At 42.9% G+C, this 27,931-nt stretch overlaps 1 protein-coding gene across 1 annotated transcript in view; it reads right to left on the bottom strand.

The window, feature by feature from the left end:
* Positions 1–340: 340 nt before the first annotated feature.
* Positions 341–27,931, bottom strand: part of LOC120943864 — a 242,805-nt gene continuing 215,214 nt past the window's right edge. The window contains exons 10-14 of the mRNA XM_040357459.1: positions 21,340–21,404; positions 17,860–17,970; positions 16,297–16,384; positions 2,037–2,115; positions 341–821 (exon numbers count right to left, since the gene is read on the bottom strand). Of these exons, the coding sequence (XP_040213393.1) occupies positions 668–821; positions 2,037–2,115; positions 16,297–16,384; positions 17,860–17,970; positions 21,340–21,404 (497 nt within the window). The 3' untranslated portion in view covers positions 341–667. The remainder of the gene's footprint in view (positions 822–2,036; positions 2,116–16,296; positions 16,385–17,859; positions 17,971–21,339; positions 21,405–27,931) is intronic.

Here is a 27,931-nt window from a genome sequence, read left to right as displayed (position 1 = left end):
GTCAGATACCAGCATCTTCTTCTGTGTGCCAGTCTTCGTCCATTGGCAGGCATTGGATGATGTCACTCCTGAAAATGCGCAGGACAGGAGGCCGTTGTTCTGTCACACGCAGATCAGCCTGTAGCTATAATCTGAGCCACGTATGCACTGCTCAGTTTACAGTACTGGAGAAGACAGGGAGAGGCAGGGAGGCATTGCAGAAGAGACACTGCATCTCTTCAGCAATGAAAGCCTGCCTGCTTGTTGTTTCAGTTCCGCTTTAAGTATATCATCATCCACATCATCAGTTGAAGAGAATATTTAATACATTTTAGAAAAAAAAATTCAGACTAAAAATATATATATTTTTGTTTCAAATTTTAATTAGGTAAATATGGCATATTGCCTATAAACTTTTCACATTTCTAGGTAGCTCTTAACTACTTTGATGAAGGAAGAGTCTGTTGTGTTACAGAGCTCACTCTCCCCACTCCTACTCTGCCCGCTCTTAATGACTTTTTCAGATACAGAGAGAGCCTCTAAGAAAAAGAAAATACTTATATATTCTCTTTAGGAAAAACATATATCCACATAGTCAACAGAAATTTGTACAAGAATACTATGTATGTGGTTAGTCTTCTTCGGCAGGGTACAAACGTTCTGTATTTTGTATAGCATTGCCCCACAATTACTTATTTGGAGATGTAGAAGACCTTAGAGACAAGGCTTTTCGTTTTCCAGAAATACTTGATCTTGACCATTCTGGTCTTTTGTGCTCATTCTTCTTACCTAATCCTAATTTGAAAGCATCACAAGTCATGGCATGGCAAGGTGATGGGAGCCTGCACAAAATAATTGACAGTATAAATAATGATGTCATTTATTTTAAACCCCTAGCCATCCTATAGTTGACACGCCGTGCCCTTTTTTATAAACAATCTGGTCAAAAGTTAAATATATTACATATGGAGCTCAAAATGTATACATAGCCAAAATATTTCTTTTAGCTTTGGAAAAAGTAATGAAGGGTTAGAACCCTAGCCAATTTTTTGTCGCAGCCGGAAGTTAGTTGCACCTAGGATGCCTAGTAGTGCACCTACACTAAATATGTAAGGGGTATACTGTATTTTTATAAAGTAGTGAATGTAACATTCACCAAACATTCACTTCTGGTGTATCTTCCTAGTGAATGTATGTGTAGGGGTTGGGGTGCATGTGGAATAATAAAGAGCTCCTACAAAGGCACCATCCCCTAAGAATATTCAACTATGTTTCAAGAAAAGGTTGAATGCGGTGGGACTTTGTATGTGCCTTGGAGGAGTAAATAAATATAGAAATACTAGAATTATAGAAAAATAAACAACTTTTATTTTTTCTGCCAAAGGGCAGTAATACCACAAAATCAAAGCATGAAGTAAAACAACGTTACAGTTTAGAAGTTTCTATTTTTTCCTATCATTATTCTCTGTTTTTAAAGTTCGTATGATATTTCATTGTGCCACTTTCAAAGGCCTGACAATGCGGAAATCTGTGAAACGCGTAGGCCCTACTATCTTCCTTGCTTTGAAATCGCACACCCTGAATTTGAAACTTCTAAACTGAAACTTGTTTTTCTTTCTTTCATGCTTTCATTTTGTGGTATTACTGCCCTTTGGCAGAAAAAGTTGTTTACTTTTTTATAATTCTAGTATTTCTAGATTTATTTACTCCTCCAAGGCACATACAAAGTCCCACCCCATTCAATCTTTTCTTAAAACTCAGTCGCATATTCCTAGTGAATGTGTTTTAAATTACAGTAATTGATTCAACAGCTTACACCAGTAAGCTAGGCAACCACGGACCACTAAATTATTGGACTTGATCTCTGTTTTGGCTCAGCTTGCTTTGAAGATTAATATTTACTGCTTGAACCTTATTTAACAACACCCCCTCCTTCTCCTAAACCACATCTCCAAAAGTGCTGAATGGAACTCAGTCCAAAGACATACACAAGAGCCCAAAGTTTTGCTAAATGTAGCTTTATGTGTGATATTTCAGTCAATGTTTAGTATCCTCACCTTCTTCTTGGAACATATAGCCGCTGAAAAACATCTGTATTTTTGTCCTTTTTGTGACATTGTACAGGCTGGGGCTCCACTAAAATAAGGAAAAAAAATAGCATGGAATTAAAGTCAATATAAAGTTGTATACATTTTAACTCATTATAATATTGTACCCCTTATAGTCCTTGTACCCTTGTATACATTTTTTCTCTCCCTCAATAAGGCTACTTTCTGCCCTCCCATGTTAGTGCTTCATATATGAATTGCTGAGTAACAGCCAGACCCCTCATCACTAGTGTTGTATAGCAGAAGACGTAAGGGTATTTGGCTGACCTGTTCTGTTACTGAGTGCTGATAACTGAGTGACGTAGGTCTAACCCTGGTGTCAATTGGACTGTAAAGTCTTAAATAACTACAAACACAAATTCCCAGCTCACTTACCAGCCAGCCTGCAACAAACCAAATTGACCCTGACTAACAGTTCGAATTAAAACCAAGGGGGTTTAATTTGCAAACATTTGCTAAACCCCCTGGTTTTAACATGAACTGTTAGACAGGGTCAATTTGGTTTGTTGCAGACTGGCTAGTATATGAACTAGGAATTTTTGTTTGTTGTTCTTTGACATGTGTTGCTCTTCCATGTGCTCCTTACTGTAGGGTGACCAGACATCCCCAGTTTCAGGGGACAGTCCCCTGATTGAGGACACTGTCTCCGGACCAAATCTGTCCCTGGTTTTGTCCCCAGATTGGATTTAATAAGGGGCAGGGGCAATTTCAAAGACAATCAGTGCAGAATTAAAATAAAAAAAATAGAATTTCACACCCCCGCTCCGCCGTGCCTACTAGCTTAGGGGGATTGTTTTTTTTCCATTATCTGTGCCCCTTTCTGATGATCATGTGCTGGTCGGAGCGAAGGGAATATTTCTTCAGTTCCGGGCGCATGCCCATTCAGCTTCGTTCGCATGTTCATCTGCCTTGGCTCAAATCCTGGCCAGCCACCTGCCTATCTCCTTGCCTTCCCTGGCAGAGTGATCTTCCTCCGCTCCCCATCCAGTAGTAGCTGGGGCCCAAAGAGTAAGACTTGATAGGCTGTGAGGCAGGCGGCGATGGGCAGAGAGTCGCTGATTGTTGCCATTACTAGTAAAGAAAAAATATGTCCCCGGATTTCATTTTAAAAATCTGGTCACCTTACCTTACTGCAAAGGGCAGTTATAGGTGGGGGTGGCTGACATTTGTTTCTACTGTTGGTAATTGGTGAGGAGATGTGATGCACTGAATAATAATAAAAAGGAAGAACAATACAATGCAACATCTACAGTATATGATCTTTACTATTCTGGATTGCAGTGCAACCTAGTCCTCTGAGGCAATGAGCTATGACGAGATGCAAAATCACATAATAGCTTACAAAAAGTAGGACATCATATGGTGCAGTAGAAGCTACATAGAAATATTCTAGTATAGTCTACAAGATAGTATGTAAGGTAACAGGAAACATAATGGGGTTGATTTACTTAAGGTAAATCAAATGTTCACTTTGCAGCTGAATTTTACCTTAACTTAGTGAATGTGGTCAAAATCTGATTTGCAAAAAATACCCAATCACATCCAAGGAAAATAACATTACTGTATTTCTTCTTGCACATAATTTGATGATGGAAGTAAGCAAAGGTTCACCTCATTCACCAAACAGGAACAAAGAAAAGGAAACTCAATAGCGCAAAATAGAGAATAATAAAGTCTCAAGGTAAAAGAGTCCACTAAACAAATCAAAAAGCAGAAGGCGCCACCATCTAAGTGTATATGGAATAAAACCGTGCTACCAGGTAAACATGTTAGACAAATAAAATTACAGAAAATACCTGCAACTCTAATGCGTGATATCACAACAAAAGTATAAAATTAAAAACAGAGTTACGCATGTATAAAATATATATTAGTAAACCTCTTAACATATCCTGCAACACATCAAATGTTATCAGTCTTCCTTGTTGGGAAAGAGGTGTAAACAATGGCCCAGATTCAAGAAGCAATTGCGCCCATGTAACCATAAGTTACACAGCGCAATTGCTTACTTGCTGCTGTGTAACGAGTGCTCCTGATTCAGGAACCTCGTTACACCGACTGCAGCCTAAAATCTGCGCGGCATAAGGCTCTTATGCCTCGCAGATTTTAGGCTGCATTCTTGCGTGTGCCGCTAGGGGGCGCTCCCATTGTGATCAGCGTGTAGTATGCAAATTGCATACTACCAACTGATTCACAAACTTGCGCGGGCCCCGCGCAAGCCAGGTACGGAGTTTCCGTACGGCAACTTTAGCGCAAGGCTGCCCCTTCTAATAGTAGGGGCAGCCAATGCTAAAGTATTGCCGCCGCTCCCGCGACGTGAAATTTGAATTTCACGTAATTTGCGTAAGTGATTCGTGAATGGCGCTGGACGCCATTCACGTTCACTTTGAAGCAAATGCGACGTCATTTGCCGCAATGCACGTCGGAAAAGTTTCCCGACGGAGCATGCGCTGTACGCTCGGCACGGGAGCGCGCCTAATTTAAATGATTCCCGCCCCCTGCGGGATCATTTACATTGCGCACGCTTACGCCGGGCAATTTTGCCGGTGCGCCCTTGCAATTTACGGAGCTACTGCTCCGTGAATCGAGGGCAGCGCAAAATATTTGCGGGGGCGCAGGGCAAAATCGTTGCCCTGCTCCCCCGCAAATATCGCGCAAATGTACCTGAATCTGGGCCAATATATATATATATATATATATGAAAAATTAGTGTAACTATATCATAAATATCCAATTTTGCACAGTCCTCTATAGTAGGAAAAGAGATACAGAATCAAGGTGATGGAAAGGCAGAAGTATCCTGATATTGAACTCTCAGTCCGTGTAAAGCCTCTTAAACACACTGGCCCAGATTCAAGAAGCACTTGCGCCCGCGCAACCATAGTTGCGCGGCGCAAGTGCTTACTTGCTCCGGTGTAACGAGTGCTCCTGATTCAGGAACCTCGTTACACTGAATGCAGCCTAGGATGTGACAAACATAAGCCTCCTTATGCCTTCACATCCCAGGCTGCATTCTTGCGTTGGCCGCTAGGGGGCGCGGCCTTTGTGATCGGCGTGTAGTATGCAAATTGCATACTACCACCGATTCACAAAAGTTGCGCGGGCCCTGCGTACGCAAGGTACGGAGTTTCCGTACGGCGCCTTTAGCATAAGGTTGCTCCTGCTAATAGCAGGCGCAGCCAATGCTAAAGTATAGCTGCGCCTCCCGCTCGCGACGTTCAAATTTCACGTCGTTTACGTAAGTGAACCGTGAATGGCGCTGGACGCCATTCACGTTCACTTACAAGCAAATGACGTCCTTGCGACGTCATTTGCCGCAATGCACGTCGGGAAAGTTTCCCGACGGAGCATGCGCTGTTCGCTCGGCGCGGGAGCGCGCCTAATTTAAATGATTCCCGCCCCCGGCGGGATCATTTACATTAGGCAGCCTTGCGCCCGGCTGCTTAGCATATTGCCCGCGCAATTTACGGAGCAACTGCTCCGTGAATCGCGGGCAAAGCGCAATATTTGCGTGGGCGCAGAGAAAAAAATTTGCTCTTTGCCCACGCAAATATTGCGCGATTCTACTTGAATCTGGGCCACTCTAGTCTCTTCCAATCTCCTGTGCTGTTATCACCATGTGTGACCACCACTAGAAACGGAAAATATCTGCTTACCAGATGCACTGGACCTTTAAAAAGGCCTGTGATGCTTGTGGCTGATTACCCTGCCAGGGATTTTAGACTGTACTCCGGTAAGCAATCCGTATACCTGCAGGCAGCCTCTCTCTTTCTTACGTCTGTCCAAGGATATCCCACTCAGAAAAAATAAAGAGAACTCCACATCGTTTGAATCCAACGATTTTACTGTATTCAAAATTAATCTCCCATGTAAGGAGGAACAGAGTAAAACAGACACCGACCGGTAAAAAAATGAGCACCTGCACTTTCCGGGACTTGGAAGTCGCAATGACGTCTAAGTGTATCAGTTTATCAAAAACATTAAAACAAGGAGGTTAAAATACACTCACTAGAAGAAGACAGGCTTGCTATAAGTAATTAGTCACATGCTGGGCTCAGTAAGAGAGTGGCTGAGAAGCTGGCAGATTGGCACCTGGAAGTGGCTGTGTTGTTCAAACCAAATCTGACTTAGGAGGGATGCAAGGCTTAGATGGTATCCACCAGCGAGAGCCATAACCACGCTGAAATACAAGCCAGCATTGGAGCCAGAACCGGAAGTGACGTCAGATGTAATGACGTCAATGGGATGTGGGTGGTAACATGTTTCAGAGCTACGAGACACTCCTTTGTGAAACCCTAAGGCCGCGTACACACGGTCGATCCAAACCGATGAGAATAGTCCGACGGACCGTTTTCATCGGTTCACCACTGAAGTGGCCTGATGGTCTGATGTGCGTACACACCATCAGTTCAAAAACCGATCGGGTCAGAACGCGGTGACGTAAAACACACGACGTGCTGAAAAAAACGAAGTTCAATGCTTCCAAGCATTTGTCGACTTGATTCTGAGCATGCGCGGGTTTTGAACCGATGCTTTTGTGTACTAACCATCGGTTTGGACTTATCGGCCCGCGGTCCATCGGTTCGATTTTAAAGCAAGTTCTAAAATTTTTGATCGAAGGACAACGGACCGATGGGCCGTACACACGGTCGGTTTGGACCGATGAAACTGGACTTCAGGCTGTTTTCATCGGTTTGGACCGATCGTGTGTATGTGGCCTAAGGGGAATAAGGCATTTATATTGCAGGCAAAGGAGAAAGGGGAGGGATAATGGAAGGAAAGGGACAGGATACTGTGTGATAGCAATATACTGGTCTTGGCCAGAGTCAACTTAATAGGGAAGGACATAACAAATCTAGGGCCTTGAAAGAGTTTAAAGGGACCCATAGTAAAAGAACATATATGATCTTACATCAGAACATCAAAAACGTTTTATGAATTTAGGGGCAAATCCACAAAGCAGATGCGCCGACTTAACTCGAGATTTCTAATTTTACTCCGCGCGTATCTTTGCGCCCGATCCTCAAAACGAAAAATCCTGTTTTTTCCGTCCTACTTAAAATAATTACTCCGGCGCATCCTCTGACGCAAATTACGCTAGTCACGCCGCTTTATTTGATAGGCAAAGATGCAAATGAGGGAGATAGGGCGATCCTCAAAATTAAGTGTGTGCGCCGTAGATTACGCCCTGTGCGCCGTAGATAACGCCCTGTACGCACCTGTTAGTTTTCTGGAGCAAAATTAGACTTTATAAAAGCAGCCCTAATTTTACACCAGCCCTGTAAAGGTCTGCTGAAGCAACACCATTTAGGAAGAGCTGCCAACACTTCTTTGCTTGACTTCATTGTGACTGCCAAAATGCCTGGGCCATCAATGATTATAACGGCACTCGCAACTTTACAGGCGCAGAGAAGGAGGAGGGCACAGAGGAGGAGGAGGAGGGCACAGGAGAGGATATACCGCCCACGCCAAGATCTCTTTGGCATGACTGCGTCTGAGGTCATTGGCAACTTCAGATTTAACCAGGAAGCCATCCTGGACTTAACCAGGATCCTGCAGGATGATCTGAACACCCCAACCCAACGATCCCATGCCCTGCCAGCTCACATTAAAGTTATGGCCACCCTGCATTTTCTGGCCACTGGGTCTTTTCAGAGAACATGTGGAGGTCTGGCTGGGATGGTACAGTCCTCGATGAGCAGGTGTGTGCACCAGGTTGTCCCTGCAATACTGAGACGCATGGGCAGTCAATTTGAAAAGCCCACCCAGGAGGACCAGCGAATGAAGAGCATGGCTGACTTCTATCAGATTGCCCGATTCCCACGGACCATTGGGGCCATTGACTGTACCCATGTGGCACTACAGCCACCCCATGATACAGAGCACCTGTTCAGGAATCGCAAAAACTGGCATTCCATCAATGTCCAGGTAATCGTGGATGCCCATGGCCTCATCTGGCATGTGTGTGCCAAATTTCCAGGTTCGTGCCATGACAGCTACATCTTTAGGCAGACCAACATATCACGTGAATTGGAGCAGAACGTGTATGGAGACAGCTGGCTGGTTGGTGAGTGACATGTGTGTCAGGTATGACTGTCCCCCCCCATGATGCAGACATCACATGGGGCACATGCATGACTAATATCCTCCTGTCTTTTCCCTTCCAGGTGACTCTGGATATGCCCTGGGACCTCACATGATGACCCCATTCAGGAACCCCCAAACCCCAGGAGAGCAACGCTACAACGAGGCTCATATTCGCACCCGGGCAGTAGTGGAGCGTACTTTTGGCCTGCTGAAGTCCCGCTTCAGATGCCTGGACAAGACTGGGGGTACACTGCTGTATTCCCCAGACTTTGTGTGCCAAATAATAGGGGCTTGTTGCATTCTTCATAACTTTGCAATGAGAAGGGGACTGGAGATTAACTTACGTGCTGACCTGACCCCCCACCCAGGCAATCCCCCCCTAGCCCACTCTACCCGGTCTACTGAGGGCACAGTAGCCAGGAGACGCCTCGCAGAAGGCATCTTTTCTCAGTAAATGGCCAGAAATCATCTCACAATGATATTATTTGTTTTCACTGCAAACGCACATGAATTATGTGACAATGATATTATTTGTTTTCACTGCAAACGCACATGAATTATGTGACAATGATATTATTTGTTTTCACTGCAAACGCACATGAATTATGTGACAATGAGAATGTTGCTTTGCACAGTAAACGCACATGTTTAATGACACATTGAGAATGTTTTTGTCTCTGGAAACGCACATGATTTATGTCACAATGAGAATGCATGAATGCACACCACTGTGGTCCCTAGCACAAACACATCACATGCACATGGAATTGGATTAGATCCAAGTACCCCCCCCCCCTTTGGTACTTGGGAGCAGTAACGCCCCGCCACGGCTCCAATTATGTCACTGTGCATTCATACACCATTCAGGAACCTAGGATGACTTCTCCCTGGTCCTGGGGATCCCTTCTCCACCAAAACTGAGGGTGACACCCTTATTTTGTCAGGAATGCCACCCCCCCACATTCACACATCATTCACACACATAAACCAAATCATAAGTACAGTATAATAACACAAATTTTAAAACCAAAAAAATAATAAATAAAAAAGTACCCCTGGTATTTAAGTCCGGCGGCGAGTGCTCCGTCTAGGCTGCCCACGGGCAGGGGCACGGGCATGGCCATGGGCACGGCCACGGGCACCTGGAGGATCTTCACGGGGGGGGAGCAGGGGAGGGAGTATCTTCATTGGGGGGGGGAGCAGGGGAGGGAGTATCTTCATTGGGGGGGGGAGCAGGGGAGGGAGGAGCCTCCCCTGGTGTCTGACCTCCGGCTGGCCTGCCCTCCAAGGCCACTGCTATCCTGGTCAGGCAGTCAGTGATGGCAGCCGTATTGGCCTGGCCAGCCCGTGTGTTCTCCTGCACAGCCCGGGTGTTGTCCTGCACAGCCCGGGTGAGGGCAGTCACCTCCTGGCCCATGCCTGTTGTGGCGGTATGCAGGGACCACAAACAGGTGATGACACCCAATGAATTGGTGGCCACATCACTGAGTGACTCCCTCATTACATCCAGGCTGTGCTCCATCTTGGCCATAGTTTTTTTGATGTCACCCAGACTGCGGGTCTGCTTGGCATTGTCCCTCAGCAGACTGGCCGGCATATGCTCAGACCCCACCCTGGTGTCCTGGGTCGCCATCCTGCCTGCCCCTGAGGCTTGTGGCCAGGTAGGAGGGGATAGAGTGACCCTTGTGGGTTGCGGCATGTTGTGGGAGGAGTGGGAGGGGCTACCCCTGATGGTGGCCTGACTGGTGCCAGCCTCTGGGGGAGCCTCTGGGGTAGCCTCTGGGGGAGCCTCTGGGGTAGCCTCTGGGGGAGCCTCAAGGGGAGCCTCAAGGCTAGCCTCAAGGGTATCGTCAAATGTCATCAGATCTGTGGCAATAATGATTTCCCGGCCAATCTGGAGATCTTCTTCCTCCTCCCCCTCATCCTCCTCCCCCTCAGCCTCCTCATGAGGGGAGGTTTGGCCACTCCCCTCCCCTGGGGACTCCTCAGCAGCCTCCTGTCTTTGGGGTGGTGCAGCAGCCTGGCCTGATGGCCCAGCAATCTCCTGGTCATCTGTGGAAGACACCAAACAATCACAGGTTTGAGGATCCACACACTTGGCACATGTTCCCTTCCCCCACCCACACATGCTAATCACCAAATAAAAAAACAAAAAACCTTACCTGGCCTCACAGGAACATCAGACTGATAACCAGGCAGGCCCACCACCTGCTCTGGCTCGAAACACCGGGCCACTGCCCATTCCTCCTCAGTCAGCCGGATGGGGCATGGTCCCCCTCCTCCAGTGCCCCTCCTATGCGCAGTGAGCTTGGCCACCTTATTGCGGACCACGCTCCTCAGATCATTGATCTTTTTCTTAATGCCAGCGGGGGTCCTCGTCTCCCCTCCCCCCGCCGCATTTATGTGATCTGTTATTTTGGCATAGATCCTCTTCCTTTGGGCCGGGGAGGTGTTCCGGCTATCAGGCCCATGTAAATATCTTCCATATTGGATGATATACCTGGCAAGGATTTGCTTTTCAACATGTGAAAAATTCAGCTTCCTGCGTTTGGGAGCCATCACAGACACCACCCAGCAACAAGAAGCCAAACAGGACAAACACACAAAAATACACACACAAGCAGACAGCTACTACAAAGTAAAATACAAACACACAAAAACCAAACACAAAATCCAAGCAGAAAAAAAACAAACAAAAAAATTAGCAGAAACAATCAAACAAAAATTACACTTATCACAAACAAACAACAACTACTATCTACTACTCCTCCAACACTTCTCTATCAAACACAACTTACCAACAAACACTGACAAACTAAGAGCAGAAGCAAATTGCTCATGGAAGGGAACACAGGGAAATACTTTTGCAAATGAAGTGTGTTTGACTGGAGCTAGTTAAGCACAGTGCGATCCTCAAACTAAGTACACTTGGCCTTTTACCTATCTCACTGATTGGCCAAGCAAAGTTCTGCACATGCGCAGTGAGCAGCAGATTCGTGCGCGCATGCGCAGTACGGCCGGACCTTCATTTGCATGGGGTCACGGCTCATTACAATGAAGCACGCCCACTTCCTTCCCACTTGCCATAACCCCGCCTTACGCCTCCGAATTTAGGTTACGGCAGGCGCAATTTTGTGCGCAAATGCGCTGTGGATACGGCAATTACGACACCAACTTAGGGCACCGTAACTTAAATGACATAAGTTAGGAAAAACTTATTTTGCGCCGCTGGCTGTGGATTTGGCCCTAAATTATTAAACAATAAAATAATATTGAGGGCATTTTATACAAAAAGGAACATTATATATTAGAAAAACAATAGCTATGGAATACAGCTAAGTGATTTCTATGACAGTATTGGTTTTGACTCCATACAAATAGGAATGTATAAAAAAAACTGAAGAAAATGTTATAGTGTAAAAGAATAAAAGGGACATTATATATTAGAAAACAATAGCTATGCAGTAAAGCTAAGTGAATAATATGACAGTATTGGTTTTGATTTGCTCATTAAGCCCTGCAGAGTGTTCAAGGATAAAACCTGTGCCTCTTTAAATTGTCTAGGTACACTGGGCCAGATTCACAGAAAAAGTACGCCGGAGTATCTGCCGCATCTTTATTTTGAATTCACAAACAAAGATACGACGGCATTTGACTAAGATCCGACTGGCGTACGGCTTCGTACGCCTTCGGATCTTAGGATGCAATACTTCTGCGCCTGCTGGGTGAAGTTCTCGTCGTTTTCCGCGTCGGGTATGCAAATTAGCTGTTTACGGCAATCCACGAAGGTACGCGCGTTCGTCGCATTCTCTTACGTCGACGCTAGTCGGCTTTTCCCATCGCAAAGTTGCGGTGGTGTAAAAATAGACAGCCCATGTTAAAGTATGGCCGCCGTTCCCGCGTCGAATTTCAAATTTTTTTTTTTTGCGTAAGTCGTCCGGGAATACGAAAGTACGTAACGCACGTCGCCGTTAAAAACATAACGTCGGGGCAACGTCATTTCGCGCAAAGCATGGCAGGAAATTTCAAAACAGAGCATGCGCAGTACGTTCGGCGCGGGAACGCGCCTAATTTAAATGATACACGCCCCATTTGAATTAGGCGGGCTTGCGCCGGACGGCTTTACGCTATGCCGCCGCAAGTTTACAGGCAAGTGCTTTGTAAATCAAGCACTTACGCTGAAAACTTGCGGCGGTGTAACGTAAATGGGATACGTTACGCCGCCGGATTTCTACATGAATCTGGCCCACTGTATTTATTGTTTGTTTCACCCTGCGAAATGGCTCTCCTATGTTTACCAAATCTAGTTCGCAGAGCTCTAACAATTCTACCAATGTAAAGACCACAAGGGCACCTGAGAGCATAGATGACAGAATCGTTAGAACATGTATAGAAGTGAGAGATGGGATAATTTTTTCCTTTGGCCTCAAATGACTTAAGGCCATTTGGAACAAAAGAACAGGGTAAGCATTTTTTACAAAAAAGAGACCACTCAGTACCAGACAGGCAGCTCCATGATCTGGAAGCTGGCTGGGGGCTATCTGGCTCTTGATATTTTGAGCTCTTGGGTAGGGGAACCAGGAATACTTGGACCAAGGACAAGTTCTACAACAAAAATTCAGAGAAAAAGTTTACCAAATAAACAGTTATTTTTACCTAGGTCCAATGAGATTTGAAAATTACAGTCACATGGCTCTAAATAAAAATCCTTAAAGCTTTTTGAATTAAAGAGGAAGTAAACCCTGATTGGTTTTACTTCCTCTTTTTTCCCCTGCAAATTAAAAGCATAATGGGCTAATATGCATCGCATACTATGCCATTATGTGGCACTTACCTGCAAACAATGGTGGCTGCATCTATCTTCGCCCCTCTTCCTTCCGGCGCCACAAACTCAATCTCTGTGACTGGCCAGAGTCACGTGACCAGGGCTCAAGTCCTGCGGGAATGCGTGGGAACGGAGTTCCTGCACTTTTTTCACAGCAGGAACGCAGTTCCCTTTGCAGGACTAGAGCAGCCGAGCCGCCCGAGCCAATCCTTCACTAAGCGGCGATGCCCAGCTCGAGTCACTGTCAGGGGCAGACGAACCTTAGTAATCCTTTATGTTACTGGCCGCTTCCTGTATATGGATTCATCAGGTAGTGTGCGGGTATTCCGTCACTTCCTTGATGCCGCAATGTCTCCTGGGAGCTTTTGTCATTGGTCCCAGGAGACATTGCGGAGGTCTGAGGCGAGTTATCGTGGGATTTAGAAAGAACTTGCGGTTTATTTATTATGCATATGAGCGTATAATTTTTTATTTTTTTTTTGGTGGCGGAGTGGATCTTGGGTGGGAGTTCCCACACTTTTTTCCCCAGGACTTGACCCCTGCACGAGACGTGTGGGAGCCATCAGTCAAGGCACTTGCTAGTGAAGAAACGGCATGAAGGGCCTTTTCTTCACAGCAAATGCGTCAATGACAGCAGTGTACGGCAAATATCTTCTAAAGGGTGCACGTTTAGGATATTTACAGTACCTATAGGTAAGCCTTTATTATAGGCTTACCTGTAGGTACAAGTGACACAGAACGTTTTAAAACCACTTTAAGCTTACAATCATGAATGTGATTAGCAGCTTTCCTTATTAATTTTTACTTTTTTATAGTTAGTATTTTAATATCAACTTATTAGCCATTTTAACCGGTACCGGACCGCCTTCCGCACATTTGCTGTGGCAAGGCAGCCCGGCTGCGCAAAATTACGTACTTGTACATTGTTCCCTGCAGTAGCTCTGCGGGGCAGAGGGGGAGCTTATCAGCGGGTATGGCGGACCCAATGTCTGCCGGCCATACGCGACTGTTCCTGGAAGAGGCAGAACGGTGATCTGCTTATATAAACAAGGCAGATCGCTGTTCTGTCAGAGGGAAAGAGAAAGAGAGAGATCTTGTGTTTTTGCTAAGCAGGAGCAGAGATCTCTTTCTTTGCCCAGTCAAACCATCTCCCACACAGAAAGCGCCCCCTAGGGACACACTTAAACCTTTGATCCACCCCTGGTGTTAACCCCTTCCCTGCCAGTTTCATTAGTACAGTAACACTGCATATTTTTAGCACTGATCACTGTATTAGTGACACTGGTCCCCAAAAAAGTGTCAAAAGTGTCAGTTAGGTGTCCGATTTGTCTGCCGCAATCCTGCTAAAAATCACTGATCGCAGCCATTACTAGTTTAAAAAAAAAATCCATAAAATTATCCCATCATTTGTAGCCGCTATAACTTTTGCATAAACCAATCAATATACACATATGCATATATTTTTTTACTAAAAATATGTAGCTGAATACATATTGACCTAAATTGATGATTTTTTACACTTTTTTTATTGGATATGTATTATAGCAGAAAGTAAAAAATATAGTTTTTTTTCTCAAAATTGTCGCTCTTTTTTTTTGTTTATGGCGCAAAAAATAAGAACCGCAGAGGTGATCACATACCATCCAAATAGCTCTATTTGAGGGAAAAAAATGACACATTCTATTTGGGTAAAGTGTCACATGACTGCGCAATTGTCAGTTAAAATAAAGCAGTGCTGTATTGCCAAAAATGGCCTGTCATGAAGGGGGTAAAACCTTCCAGGGCTAAAGTGGTTAAACTATGAAATATATACAGTAAAAAGTACTACCACCTTTATTTTTTAGGAAACCTTCCCCTATATGCCCTAATATATGCCCTAATTTAGTTTCACATACTTCACGATACTAAAGCTTGAATTCCCTGGATAAGAATCACTAATATCCAAGAACAGTGACCTTAAAAAGCCTGCCCTGAAGCCAAAAACTTTTTCTTGTAGAGTAGGGAAACGTTAAAACTTTTTTTTTTTGCCTTCTGTGTTCCACTGGGATTATTTCCTATAACGCCTCAGGAAGTGAGAATGAATAATTCCAAAATTAGGGAAATCCTTGTCTAGACAATTGTCCCTGAAACAAGTGTCCCCATGGGAAGCCTACCCTTTTATTTCTTGACACATTGGAATTTTTCCTCACTTTCAGTCCTAATGACTATGGTCACTTGTACAAGTAGGGTGAATCACCCAGTGGATACACAGATAGAATACATTAACAGGGTCAACCCCCATCCTTATTTTATTCAAAACTAAAAAAAAAGGTTTAGCTTGAGATACTGTTAGATTTTAAATGTATTGATATTATGTTCTAAAGGTCTCTGAATCAATGCTTAAACATGGTAGCATTTGAAGGTTTGTTAAAGACAAACGAAGGTCAGTTATGACGACAGAACAGCTGTAATAGCATAGGCCATATCTATTCTTAAAAAACATACGTCAAGAAGATGGGTGGAGATGATACTTAAATATACCTAAGTGGGTGTGAACGATCATCGCAACCTTCTTTGGAAACGAGCCAATTGTGCTTAGTTAGCTGTTAAACCTGTATAAATGTACACGTGGTAAGCATAGTAAGTTAGGATCTCCAGGGTCACCCCTGGACGGAGGGACCTCAGGGTCACCCCCGACCCAACGGGGGAAGGGACTCTGCTGATGAGATGGAAGTTTGGAAACCAACCTGCTCGGAGAGGCTCTATAGCCAGCATAGAAGATGTACCATCTATTTGCTCCTTCTGTAACTTTGTGATGCCTACCTGCCATGATGTTTGACTAAGCTGTAACAACGTAAGCATTAATCTGTTTGCTGTCATATCGTTGGAAGAATAAACCATCATATAATGAAGTTATGTCTGAATATTTTGGAAGCAACGCCTGGATAGGAAGAGGTTTTTGACAACACATCGCATGACACCTGTTAGAGGCATATGTCCACTATGTCCTCTGTTCTATCTCTGTCACCTCTTCCCCGTGCCCCCCCGGCATTTAACAGATACACTTTATTGAACTGGACAGAAGGATAGCTCATTTAAAGGCATTAGAAAAAAAAAAGTCAAGAAAGACAGGCTCTGGAAAATTTAGATCAGATCACAGAGGAGGATTTCGTGGCTATTTGGGGTAATAACAAACAAGCTATGATACCTGCTTTCAGGCAAGACTTTTAAAATTAAATAATCAAAATGGCTGAGAGGTTAAATTCAACAGAGAAACATTAGGTAACAAATATCTGCAGTGCTATATGTTCCTAATACCTGTTTTTTGTCTTGCGGAGGAGCGGTCTCTATAGCCAGGCAGATAGTAATCCAACCTCCAGTTAAGATCCCAATGAGACTTTTCATCCTATATGAGGTGGGACATAATGAGTCATTTCTGAGTTGAAAAATATAAAGAGATGCAATTAACGTTTATCTCTCAATTGACCCGATAGCTAATTCTAAGGCCCCATACACACGATAGAATCCATCCGCTGAAAAATCCCAGCAAATGGGTTTCAGCGGATAGATCCTATGGTGTGTACACTCAAGCGTAGCCGTACGCCTGTCGGATCTTAGCCAAAAGCCGTCGGATCTTTGTTTGTGAATTACAAATAAAGATACGACGCGGCAAATTTAAAAGTACGCCAAAGTATCAGCAGATAATCCGGCGTACCTTTTCTGTGAATCTGGCCCTTGCAGTCTATAAATATACCTAGATTTATAGTCACATAATATGCCCTACATCCAGGACTAATGGTCACTTGTTCTCTTTCCAAACTAAGATCCTCCCACAAGCTTAGGAAAGTACTGTATCTGCCATTGTAAAGCTGGCTATATGTGGATTGAAATTCAGCCGTTTAGGCAGGGACAGGTTGAATTTTGATCCATGTATGGGCTAGCCAGTTGTACACAGGCAGAGTTTTTCACAAACGACCAGTGCCATTGGTGATTGCCCGCAACAGTGACCCTAGTATTCTGAAGGCGGGAAAAGACTCCTCACCATCAGGATAAAGTAGCTCAGCGGAATTGATTTCCTCATCCTAATTTCCTCAATCTGTTCATGTTTTCTCATTCAACCCGCTAGTTGAATTAAAAAAAAAAAGTGTACAACCTGCCTAATATAAATAATAAAATCAGCCTTTATATAAATCATGTATTACTTTACCTATGGGAAAACTTATGTAATTGGGAGCTAGCCACTAATCCCCCACCTATTCATACTAGCCCATCACTATTGTGTATAGGATCATCTGAAATGTTCAGTAGGCAGGTAGTGGCAAGCAAGATTCCGCATCAGGGCATGATGAAGTTTTGTCCATCAGAATGGCCTACAATTCATCCATGACAGGAGGGTTTAGGGGGCTGCTGAAGGTACCTCTTGGTGCCTGCACTTTATACCCACAGCAGTTTTGGGTTTATATTACCATGACATAAACTCTTTAAATAACATATCTATAACAGTAATTTATTGTATTTATGTTTTGCCAGAGCCCCGTCCAAACAACTCTGGAATTGCCAATAAAAAAATCCATATCAAGATTTTATTTCCATTGCCTCTGAAGTGTAAGAATTGGGTTGGTTGGAAGAAGGTTCATTTCTAAAACCAACATTAGTAAAACACGCTAATTCTTAAGCATCCTTCATCCACACTAAAACATCACTATTATTTATGATTCACTAAGGTACTTGGGGGTTAAACTATTACAAACTGTAAGTGTTCATTGATTAATGTTAATGTGATTTCTCACAATCAATACTACTTTCTGAGAAATGTGAGCATATTATTTATAACCAAGCTTTGTGGTCTCTCCACTTATAATCTCAGGAGAAAAATCTTACCATTGTCCCTATCTGATACAGCAATTCCTCTATATTGTTCTGTGTGTTCTTAATATCTTGCACAGAGACTATAGAGGATACTCTTTTGGGTGTATAGCAGTGACACCGCAACTGGAAAACACAACATAAAAATAAGATATTAGAAATATATGAAAAAATAACCAAAATCATTTTAGCAGACCGCCTTTAAAGTAAACCATGTAATTCATCTTCCTCCTTTTTATACCTGTGCATAGAGGCTGTTGTAAGCTGTTTATTGTTCATTATTTTCTGTCATGGCTCTCTAGTAATAACTGGCTAGCACCTGTGCAAACTCTGTGTAAAAATTAACTACATTGATGATGATGATTTTTTTAAGATTTGTATAATGACTCAAATGAAATTTTCTTGTATTCTTAATAATCAAAGCACCCAGTTTGAGAAAATTGGGTGCTATTACATAAGTTATAATTATACTAGGGACAAAGAGATGGTTCAGACCTTGCAGGCTTCACTCCTCCCACTTTATAATTTTTTATATTTCTTTAACATACCCCTTTCTTTATTCCTTCCTTCCCCTTTATTTGGTTATATAAAGCTGTGGGTGGTCAGCCCTTGCTCAGCTTTAACATTTTTAATAGCATGCCTTGCTAACAAACATTTATTTGCTGTTTTCTGAATTTCTGTTTCAGAAAAACATTGCAACATAAAGGGCCAGATTCTGATACATTAACGTTGCTCCACGGCAGCGTAACGTATCCCATTTACGTTACACCGCCGCAGGTTTACAGCGTAAGTGCCTGATTCTCAAAACTCTTACCTGTAAACTTGCGGCAGTGTAACGTAAATCCGATCGGCGCAAGTCCGCCTAATTCAAATGGGGCGGGCACCATTTAAATTAGGCACGTTCCCGTGCCGAACGTACTGCGCATGCTCCGTTGGGTAAATTACCCGACGTGCATTGCGCTAAATGACGTCGCACGGACATCATTTGTTTAGACGTTAACGTAAATGGCGTCCAGCGCCATTCACGGACGACTTACGCAAACGACGTGTTTTTTTAAATTTCGACGCGGGAACGACGGACATACTTAACATGGCTTAGAACAATTAGGGCTCAGCCCTAATTTTACGCGGCTTAACTCGACGGAAACAACGTAAAGTTAGATCGACGGGCAGCACGGACGTTCGGGAATCGCCGTAACTAGTCATTTGCATATTCTACGCCGGCCGCAATGGCCTCGCCACCTAGCGGCCGGCCTAGAATTGCATCCTTAAGATCCGACAGGGTAATTCAATTACACCTGTCGGATCTTAGGGCTAGCTATGCGTAACTGATTCTATGAATCAGTCGCATAGTTAGGACGGCCGTAACACAGAGATACGACGGCGTATCAGGAGATACGCCGTCGTATCTCTTTTGTGAATCTGGCCCAAAGTGTTTTTTTACGGTAAATTGAATCACGTATTTGTAGCCATGCCACCATAGGGGTTGCTGAATGTAGAGGTTCACCTGTCACCCTGCCCAGCCTGACATCCATCTCTCAGGCACTCAGAGACATAGAACAGTCCATAATCTTTGTTTTTTATTTGAGGGTATTAAACTTGGATGGGAAAGGGGAAATTATGGGATGCCCAGGAGCTCCCCGTGGGCCACAACAGCCTCCACACTCTCACTCCAGCTCTTCCACCCGACAACTTCTCTCCAGCTGGGCTGACCCTAGGTATTTAAGGTGGCCTGCCCCCTGCCAATCCAAGTTGGGCATTGGTCAAGGCTAAACATATGCCAGGCAGCTCCACCTCTCCTCCCCTTCTTTCTTTCTAGCACCTTCTAGAAAGAAGAGGGAGGGGACAGTGGTGCTACCTGTGAGTCACTCAGCCCTGCCCTGAGCCACTCCCAGTCAAGAATGAAAGCAAACAGGCCTAGCCACCAGCTAGGCCTGCCTACATTTTCCTACTCTTCTAGAATAATCCTCACTCTAGCACCTACCTAACTAGAGGGTGCTAAATGTTAGTTTAACCATAAGGTTTATATATTATAACCAAGTTTACTAAAAACTTTGAGAATTTTAAATAATACCAAGAATGGAAATAGAATTATTGTATTTTAACCAGAGTGTTGTAATGTACGGAAAAAATTGGTTGCATGGCAGCTTTATTGTTAAGATGACGGCTGTGGCGGGGGAAATTTTCAGTAAAATGAAAACAAATTGCTAGTAGTAAGGCATTTGTCACAGTCTGATTACTTGGCAGTCACTGTGGGAGCTCCAATTTGTCAAGCTACATCAGTAGAACAGGAGACCAGTACAGCCAGACAATGATATTTGCATGTTTATTTTATAATCATGAATACACTTTGGGGCAGGTCATTTTGGTATCCCTTTAATTAAAGAAAAGGATTTCAAACTGGGTCAAAAGAATTATAATTAGCTGTGGGTAACTGATATATTATTTGAAATTGTGTAAAAAATTTTACTTGACTTGAAAAAAGCTTCACTCTACTTTGTATAATCAGCAACTACAACTCTGTAATCTGCAAGGTCTGTAATCAGCACAAATACTGGAAAAGTTATTCTTTCAGCTTTTCTGTATTTTATTCAAAATTGTATTCAATACAGTTAAAGGTCTCCAGCAGAGAAGCAACCAAATGACTGGTGGTGGATGCTAGAAGGTCTTTAAAGCACAAATCTAGGCTCCCACTTTCTCTCTCCCTCCCTGAAGAAATCCCATGGAGGCTTTAGTGTGGGGGTGGAGGGAAAAGGGACCTGGCTGGGAGGAAGCTGCCTTTCAACTTTAAGCCCTGGAAAGTTCCTGTCCATGATATAGGGAATTGGTTAGAGTGCACTTTTTAGGAGTATAGACCTGGAATGTAGTGTGCCCATCTGCTGTAAAGGACAAATGATAGGTACCCGAATTGTTGATAAAGAACCTCTCTTTGACATAAGATGTGGAAGACCTCTTTCTCTTACCTGCTAGTGGACATTCTCAATGAACAAAAGTATATACACCAAAGCATGCCAGCACTGTGAAACAAGTGTTACAGATACATATAGGCTTGTCTGATAATAAAGTGTAAGAGCAAACATATGCAAAAACCCATAGCAGCCAGTCCGAAGTCAGCTTTTATAACAACCACACAACACAACCACGGTCTACATACAGGCTGTGTATCCTTTTCCTGGATACCTGGATCTGAATATCGCGCAAATTACCTTAGAAGATCAAGTAATCAAAAAAAAAAGGCACCATGAAGTAAATATAGGAGTAAACTATAGAAGTATACAGTATATTGGTAAGCTGAAGATATACCTGGGTGAGCAGAGAAATCAGTGCAAAAAAGACAAAGACTGGGGAAAAAAATCATATAGCCCCAAAAAAATATGGAACTTTAATTTACCATTGAAATGTGTTTCTAGACAAGTTCTATTCCTTTAAGAAAATACAAATTGTATATTTTGATGCAGGCTTCAAAACTGGCAAATCTATCAAAATGTTTCTTACTTGAGGAACTGGTGTAACAAGTGTCCATGTATCTTCTGTAGGGTTCACTAATGAGCAATCACTTTCTGAAGAAAAAACACATCTATAAATGAAGATTCTTTCTTTTACTTTTTTTATGCATTATTTGCAACTAAACTGGCCGTATGACACAAACCCTATACAGATTTTGATAAATACATAAAGCTTTATAGTGAAAAGAACACATTCTCTCTGAAAATAATATTACCTGTATGTATGTTGGTGCAGATGTGGTAAGCAAAGAAGTTCTTGTTAGTACTGTGGAAATGGGTGCAGAAGTGTGTGATGGTGAAGTGGTGGAGGGTACCCGTTGGTGCCATGTTGGCAAGTGCAGAAGTGTGTTTCAGTGCAAGGGTAGTAAGTGCATAAGTTACTGTTGTTGTAGTAACATCAAGTTAAGAATTGTGCATTGGTGCTGGGGTGAGGAATGGGGCATTACACACCGGTCCAGTGGTGATGAGTAGGGTGTTGCATGGTGGTGCAGTGGTGGTGAGTGGAGTATTTTGCATTAGTAAAGTGGTAGTGGGTGGAGTGTTGAGCATCAGAAAAGTGGCCATGAGTGTGATTTAGAGGGTCAAGTGTTGTGTTGTATTTTAGTGAGTTGGCTATTACGCATTGTTGCATTGGTGGTAAGTGTTGTATTGCGTGTTGGTGCAGTGGCAGTGAGTAGGTATTGCGTGTCAGGGCTGTGGTGGTGAGTGAGGTATTGTATGGAGGTGATTGAGATAATGCATGTTGATGCAGTGGTGGTAAGTGGGGTGCATTTGCAAAAAGTGGGCCATTTTGATTTATTACAAGGGTAGCAAGTGGAGTATTGTGAATCTGTTCAGTGGCAGTAAGTGTGACACTGCGTCAATGCAGTAGCAGTGAGTGGGGTATTGTACATTGCTGCAGTGGTGGTGAATGGGGTATTGTGCGTCAGTGCAATTGCAGTGAGCAGGATATTGTACATTGATGCATATTGTGTCAGTAAGATATTTTCATCTTCCAGTGGCAGTGAGTGGTGTATTGCATCACGGTTGGGTACTTTTCGTTGGTGCATTGGTCGAAAGTGAGGTATTGCTTGTTGGTACAGTGGCTGTGAGTGGGTATTGGGCATTGGTGAAGTGATGGAGAGTGGAGTAATGTGTGGAGGGGATTGAGATATTGCAAAGTGGTGCAGTGGCATTGAATGAGGTATTGCACATCAGCGCATTGGTGATAAGAGTTATTGCATGGCAGTGAGTAGGATATTGCACATTAGTGAAATGGTGGTCAGTGGGATAGTGTGCATCGGTGATGAGTGGGATATGGGACTTTAATGCAGTGGCTGTGAGTGGGGTATGGCTCATCGGTGCAGTGGAGGGGAGTAGAGTATTGAACATCAGTGCACTGGTAGTAAGTGGAGTATTAAGCATTGGTGCAGTAGTAGCTGTGAGTGGGGTATTGTGCATTGATGCAGTGGCAGTAAAGGGGAAATTGTGCTTAGGTGCAATTATACAGAGCAGAATCAAGCCTCTGGGGAAAGAGCACATGGATCAAGTGTGAAGTAGACAGACTTGCCATCTGACATATCTATGGGAATATTCCTCAACAATCAGCCCCCTACAGACAGATTGGGACAAATTGTACTGGGACTTTGCAGCTGCAACTTGTACTTTATTCCTACACATGCGTAATAAGCCACCGTTCATGGCCAGCAGATCACATATTTGCATTATAAAAACTAAAAACGCAGTTCCAAGTGACAGAACGCCACAACACTTCATTTATGCATGCTAAAGTAATGCTCTGTCATTTCAACAAAATTGTGAGTACCCATTTGTCTTTTTACCAATAAAAGCTGTATTTTTAAACGGTACTACACTATCTTGGGACCCCTTCCTTCTTCTTTTTTCCTGTATATGGGATAAACACTGAGAGCACCACCAGGACCACAGCAGGACGTGCCTTTGCCAGAGTACTGCACAGTGGCATACACTGTGAATGCTGCAAACCCCAAGAGGGGGCACAAATCTGGTGAGTGCGGTCCATATAGGAGCACAGATTGGAGTGGATCACTGTGTGAAGCATATAACTAGACGTTCACAACAGCATGAAGCACTTTTTCAAATTTTTATTTATTTATTTAATTTATTTATAATTATTGGCACTTATATTAATTTTTTCTTTTTCATTTCTCACACCTTTTTTCCCGAAAGTAGCCGAACGTCGGTGTGCAGGCGCCGTATAGAGCCGCACCGATGTTCGGCTTCTTTCGGCTACTCGTGACGCGATGTATGCGACCGTCGGAAGCCTGTCGAAGCCTGTCAATCAAATAGGAACGCCCAGTCCCGAAGACCATACTCGGAAGCAGCGGAGAAGATCGCTCTCTAAAACGGTAAGTACTGCTTCGATTTTAAAAAAACTACCCGATTCCTCTTGACAAAATGAGCATCAATCTAATGTTAAAAAAAAAATTTGGGTGAACTCCCGCTTTAAAATGCACCAATTTACCTGTATTTGATTATATGTCACTGCGTTTTTCACTATTAAGTACAGGCGCCTGTAACACTATTTACCACATCAGCACTGCACTTTAAAAGCTAGCGCCATTCTTATTAATTAACTGGCCAAGCCAATGCTTTTTGGGTGTACATTCACTTATGCTATACCCCATCAGCATGATTTATTTACAATTGTCCATATGTTCCAAGCTAATGTAGCAATACTTAGTTTGGCTGTATTTATTATCGCTGGGTGGAATCCCAGTGATATTTGGGTGTCTATTAATTTATATACATTTTTTAATCTATTTTTAAGATACATTAGTGTCGATAATTTTAGCAAGTGTAAGACCAATGTGTTGTGTTCATCTATCCAGATGGCATTTGGATTATATATGATGTAAACCGGCACTGCGGCTGCATATGCCTTTTCTTTGTTTCCCTTTAAATTAACCAGTCCCTTTAGACTATAAATACTGTGACCAACAGTGACCAGGTACGCCCCTTAAGACGTAATCCACAAAACGTACGTCGGCGGCAGTACCTGGTCACGCTATCCTACGCCACTTCTGGGCCCTCTGGTTGTTGTACATGGCCGGTGGAACGCACGCCATCCACAGAGGTGAACGCAAGGTTGATATCAGACAAGCCAGCACCCCCACTTTTTAATGTAAGGAGCCATTTTTTATACATTTGCCTAAATAAAACAGTATTATACTATGGATGTCTATTATTCCTTTTGCATATCCTGCCTTTAACTACGAGGAAGAAGGTTTCCCATACTACTGCTGTCATATCCATATGCTAGCAGGCATTATCCTGCCAAAGTGATATTTGACTCTCTTTTTAAATAAAGAAGTTAGATACTAGAAGTCACTGGATTTCTATGAACTTTTTATAATATTGTTTTTGGGATATTTTTTTAAATTAACAAGGAATTGTTTTCACTTATACGTTTGTAGCAGATTGATTATATTTCTACATACTGTACATGCATATTTAACAATGTATTTATGGTTCACAATTAATAATTGTTATGGCACATGAACAGCACCCCCCTATCTCAATATTTATGTTATTAGGAGTCACTTCACTCTTTAAGGAGAGAAGCTATTTTGTAAATTATTTATAATATTTTCAGTTATATTTACTATTCACTATTGTTGGCGCGGAGGTATTTCCACAAAATAATGTACACATGCATGATGATAAGCCACCTTCCATGTCTCTAATGTGTATGTGGGTTATCGCTGCCATATTTTCAGGTTGCTACATGCTACTGCAAATTCATGGTAATGTACAGGATGTCAGCAAATACAGCAGCAGCGATCCAATCATCTACAGTAGAGATCATACTTTTGAGTGCCCCCTGAAAGGCTTACTATGGGGGCACTTAGCATGGAGGAGGGGCTAGGAGAGCCGGCGGGGACCTTGAAAAGAGGAAGATTGGGGTAAGTGTACAACGACTGTTAACCTTTAGGCCGCGTACACACGGTCGATCCAAACCGATGAAAACGGCCTGAAGTCCAGTTTCATCGATCCAAACCGACCGTGTACGGCCCATCGGTCTGTTGTCCTTCGGACAAAAATGATAGAACTTGCTTTAAAATCGAACCGATGGACGGCCGACCATCGGTCAAAACCGATGGTGCATTTGAAGATCCATGGTGTGCTGGTGAGTATGGGGGTGTTGCTGAATCTAATTCAAGCTACATGAAAAGACTATCTCCCCATTGTACACAATTTATTTTATCATTTTAATTTATTATTTTTTTTGCATTGATTCACATACCAATAACTGTGCAGAGCTTCCCATGCTTTTTTTGTAAAATTAGTTTACCCATCAACCCTAAAAATGACCAGAGCTTAACAGCAAGATCCTCCCTCCCATAGATTTTAATGGGATTTGCCTATAAATTATCATTTGCCAAATTTCATACAAGGTTTACCAAACCCTTAGCGAACAGACACCTTGCCACCACCTGTGGGTTAATTGGCTTTTGAGACGTTGGCCTAGTCCATATGTGAGTATGGGATCTCTTTGTGTAAGGTCTCCCATATTTGGTTTATGACATTTATCTTTGTTATATATTTCTCATTGATATTTTTATTCTGTAGATTCACTGCATTTACATCTACTCCTGAAGAAGCGAGCAGTGACTTGCGAAATGTGTCGCGTTGTATGATGCCGTATTACTGTATATCAACAATTCCAATATATATGTATGTGGCCACTATGTATGCTGTATCTATCACTGCCAAGTGGTTTGGCACCTTTGTTTATGCATCCCATATACAATAAATGTTATATATTTTTAATACGTTTATAGACTATGTTTACTTTGTATACTCTTATTGACCTTTTTATGCTCACCTCATTTAAAGTCCCGCGGGCGCTATTCTTCGTTGTTGTATTTAATTTGAGGATGAAGGTGTGTCACTGGTAAAACCCAGACCATTTTCTCTAGGTAAACCCTTAGCAAATAGAACCCAGGCAGAATCGGCCTTCACTACTCTTTCAAAAGGCATATATGTATATATAAACTACCCATGAGACTGAGCATAATATGACACTTTTTCACACTGAAGACAGTTATTCATATATATGTAATGAATATAAGTTTGCGGTGCAGAATACATTTTGAAATTCTTTTCCTGGGTGTAAAACCTCAAATGAGCATTTCTAAACAGCATAATTATCCATATCATGCCTTGATGAATGGTACAGAATTACATGAAGCACACATGGGAATGTAATGAGAGTCAATGTGTATACTTTCTTTCATGCTTTCACAGTTTAGATAAACGGACTCCAGTGGATTTAATGACAGAAAATAAAAGATGAGTTTGAGTAGTTATTCCTCTCTTTGTTCTATTTGTTTCCTTCCGGGATAAGAACTGAACCAATAAAGGGATCTTTTTTTAAGCATGCTCTAGAAAACACAAGAAACATACCACCTGATTTATCTCTACTCTGTCTTTGCTTACAGCCGATAATTCAAATTCCACCAAAGACTCTCACCTCTCTATTTAATATCACAAAGCAGTCCTCCACCTGGGCCTCCTTGATCAGCTACAGCAGGATAGTTGCTTGTTGGATCGTGTCCAATTTTTTTAATCAGAAAAGACTTCATAGATAATCCTTACATTTTTATTTTTGAGTTTCAGTGCCAGGTTTTTCCTGCAGGTGGTAATACAGGAAGGTTCTGAAACTGGTACTCACAAAAAAAAATGGGTAAAGAGCAGGGTTATAATCTCAAAATGCACTTATTTAACCCTATTTCTTTCCTTTCTGTCATGTGCATATGTGTAGGGAAAAAGAAATGCTAGAATGGAAGCAGCGTATCATCTGCTATATCTATGTAGAACGTCTTGACTTGTACTCAATGGTACAGACTACTAAACAATAAAAAGAAAATATAATTTAATGCTTGGAAGTTGTTTGGATATTAGTGTCTGAGTGATAACTGGGTGAAAGGAGGCAGAGGGAATGCTTCCTCCTCCTGCCTGCAGCAGACTGATGATACATGTTCCCAGATTGCACCTCTTGATCTATGCATAATCCCTTGCCAGGAGATTAGGAAGTCCTGTTAAAGTAAAAATTAAATAACAGTTGAATTTTACGATATGCTAAAAATAATTGATGTAGACTTATAAAGGTACTGATAGGTCCGTGTTAAAATGTTCATAGTAATTTCAAGGCCCTGTGTTTGGCAATGATATTCTCTTAAGCCCCGTACACACGACCAGTTTTCCCGGCAGGAAAACTGTCAGGAGAGCTTTTGGCCGGGAATGTGTGTATGCTTCCTCGTAGTTTTCCCATCAGGAAAACAGCCGGGAAAATAGAGAACCTGCTCTCTATTTTCCCGTCGGGATTCCTGGCGTTTTTTTTCCCGCCAGATCTACTACTTACCCATGGGAAACACTGCGAGGCAGTGCCGATGGAGCATACACATGGCCGGGATTCCCGGCCAAAGCTCCATGGCAGTTTTCCTTTGGGTTCTCGGCTTTCCCCTTGGTTTTCCCAGCTGACTTTTTACCGCAGAGAAAACCGAGCGTGTGTACAGGGCTTGAGAAACATTTCAGCATTAGTATTGCTTATTAACACT

Source organism: Rana temporaria, chromosome 6, assembly GCF_905171775.1.
Source record: "Rana temporaria chromosome 6, aRanTem1.1, whole genome shotgun sequence".
In the NCBI taxonomy this organism is placed as follows: domain Eukaryota; kingdom Metazoa; phylum Chordata; class Amphibia; order Anura; family Ranidae; genus Rana; species Rana temporaria.
The sequence above is the reverse complement of the archived record's forward strand: the minus strand, read 5'-3'. Positions and strand labels throughout refer to the sequence as shown.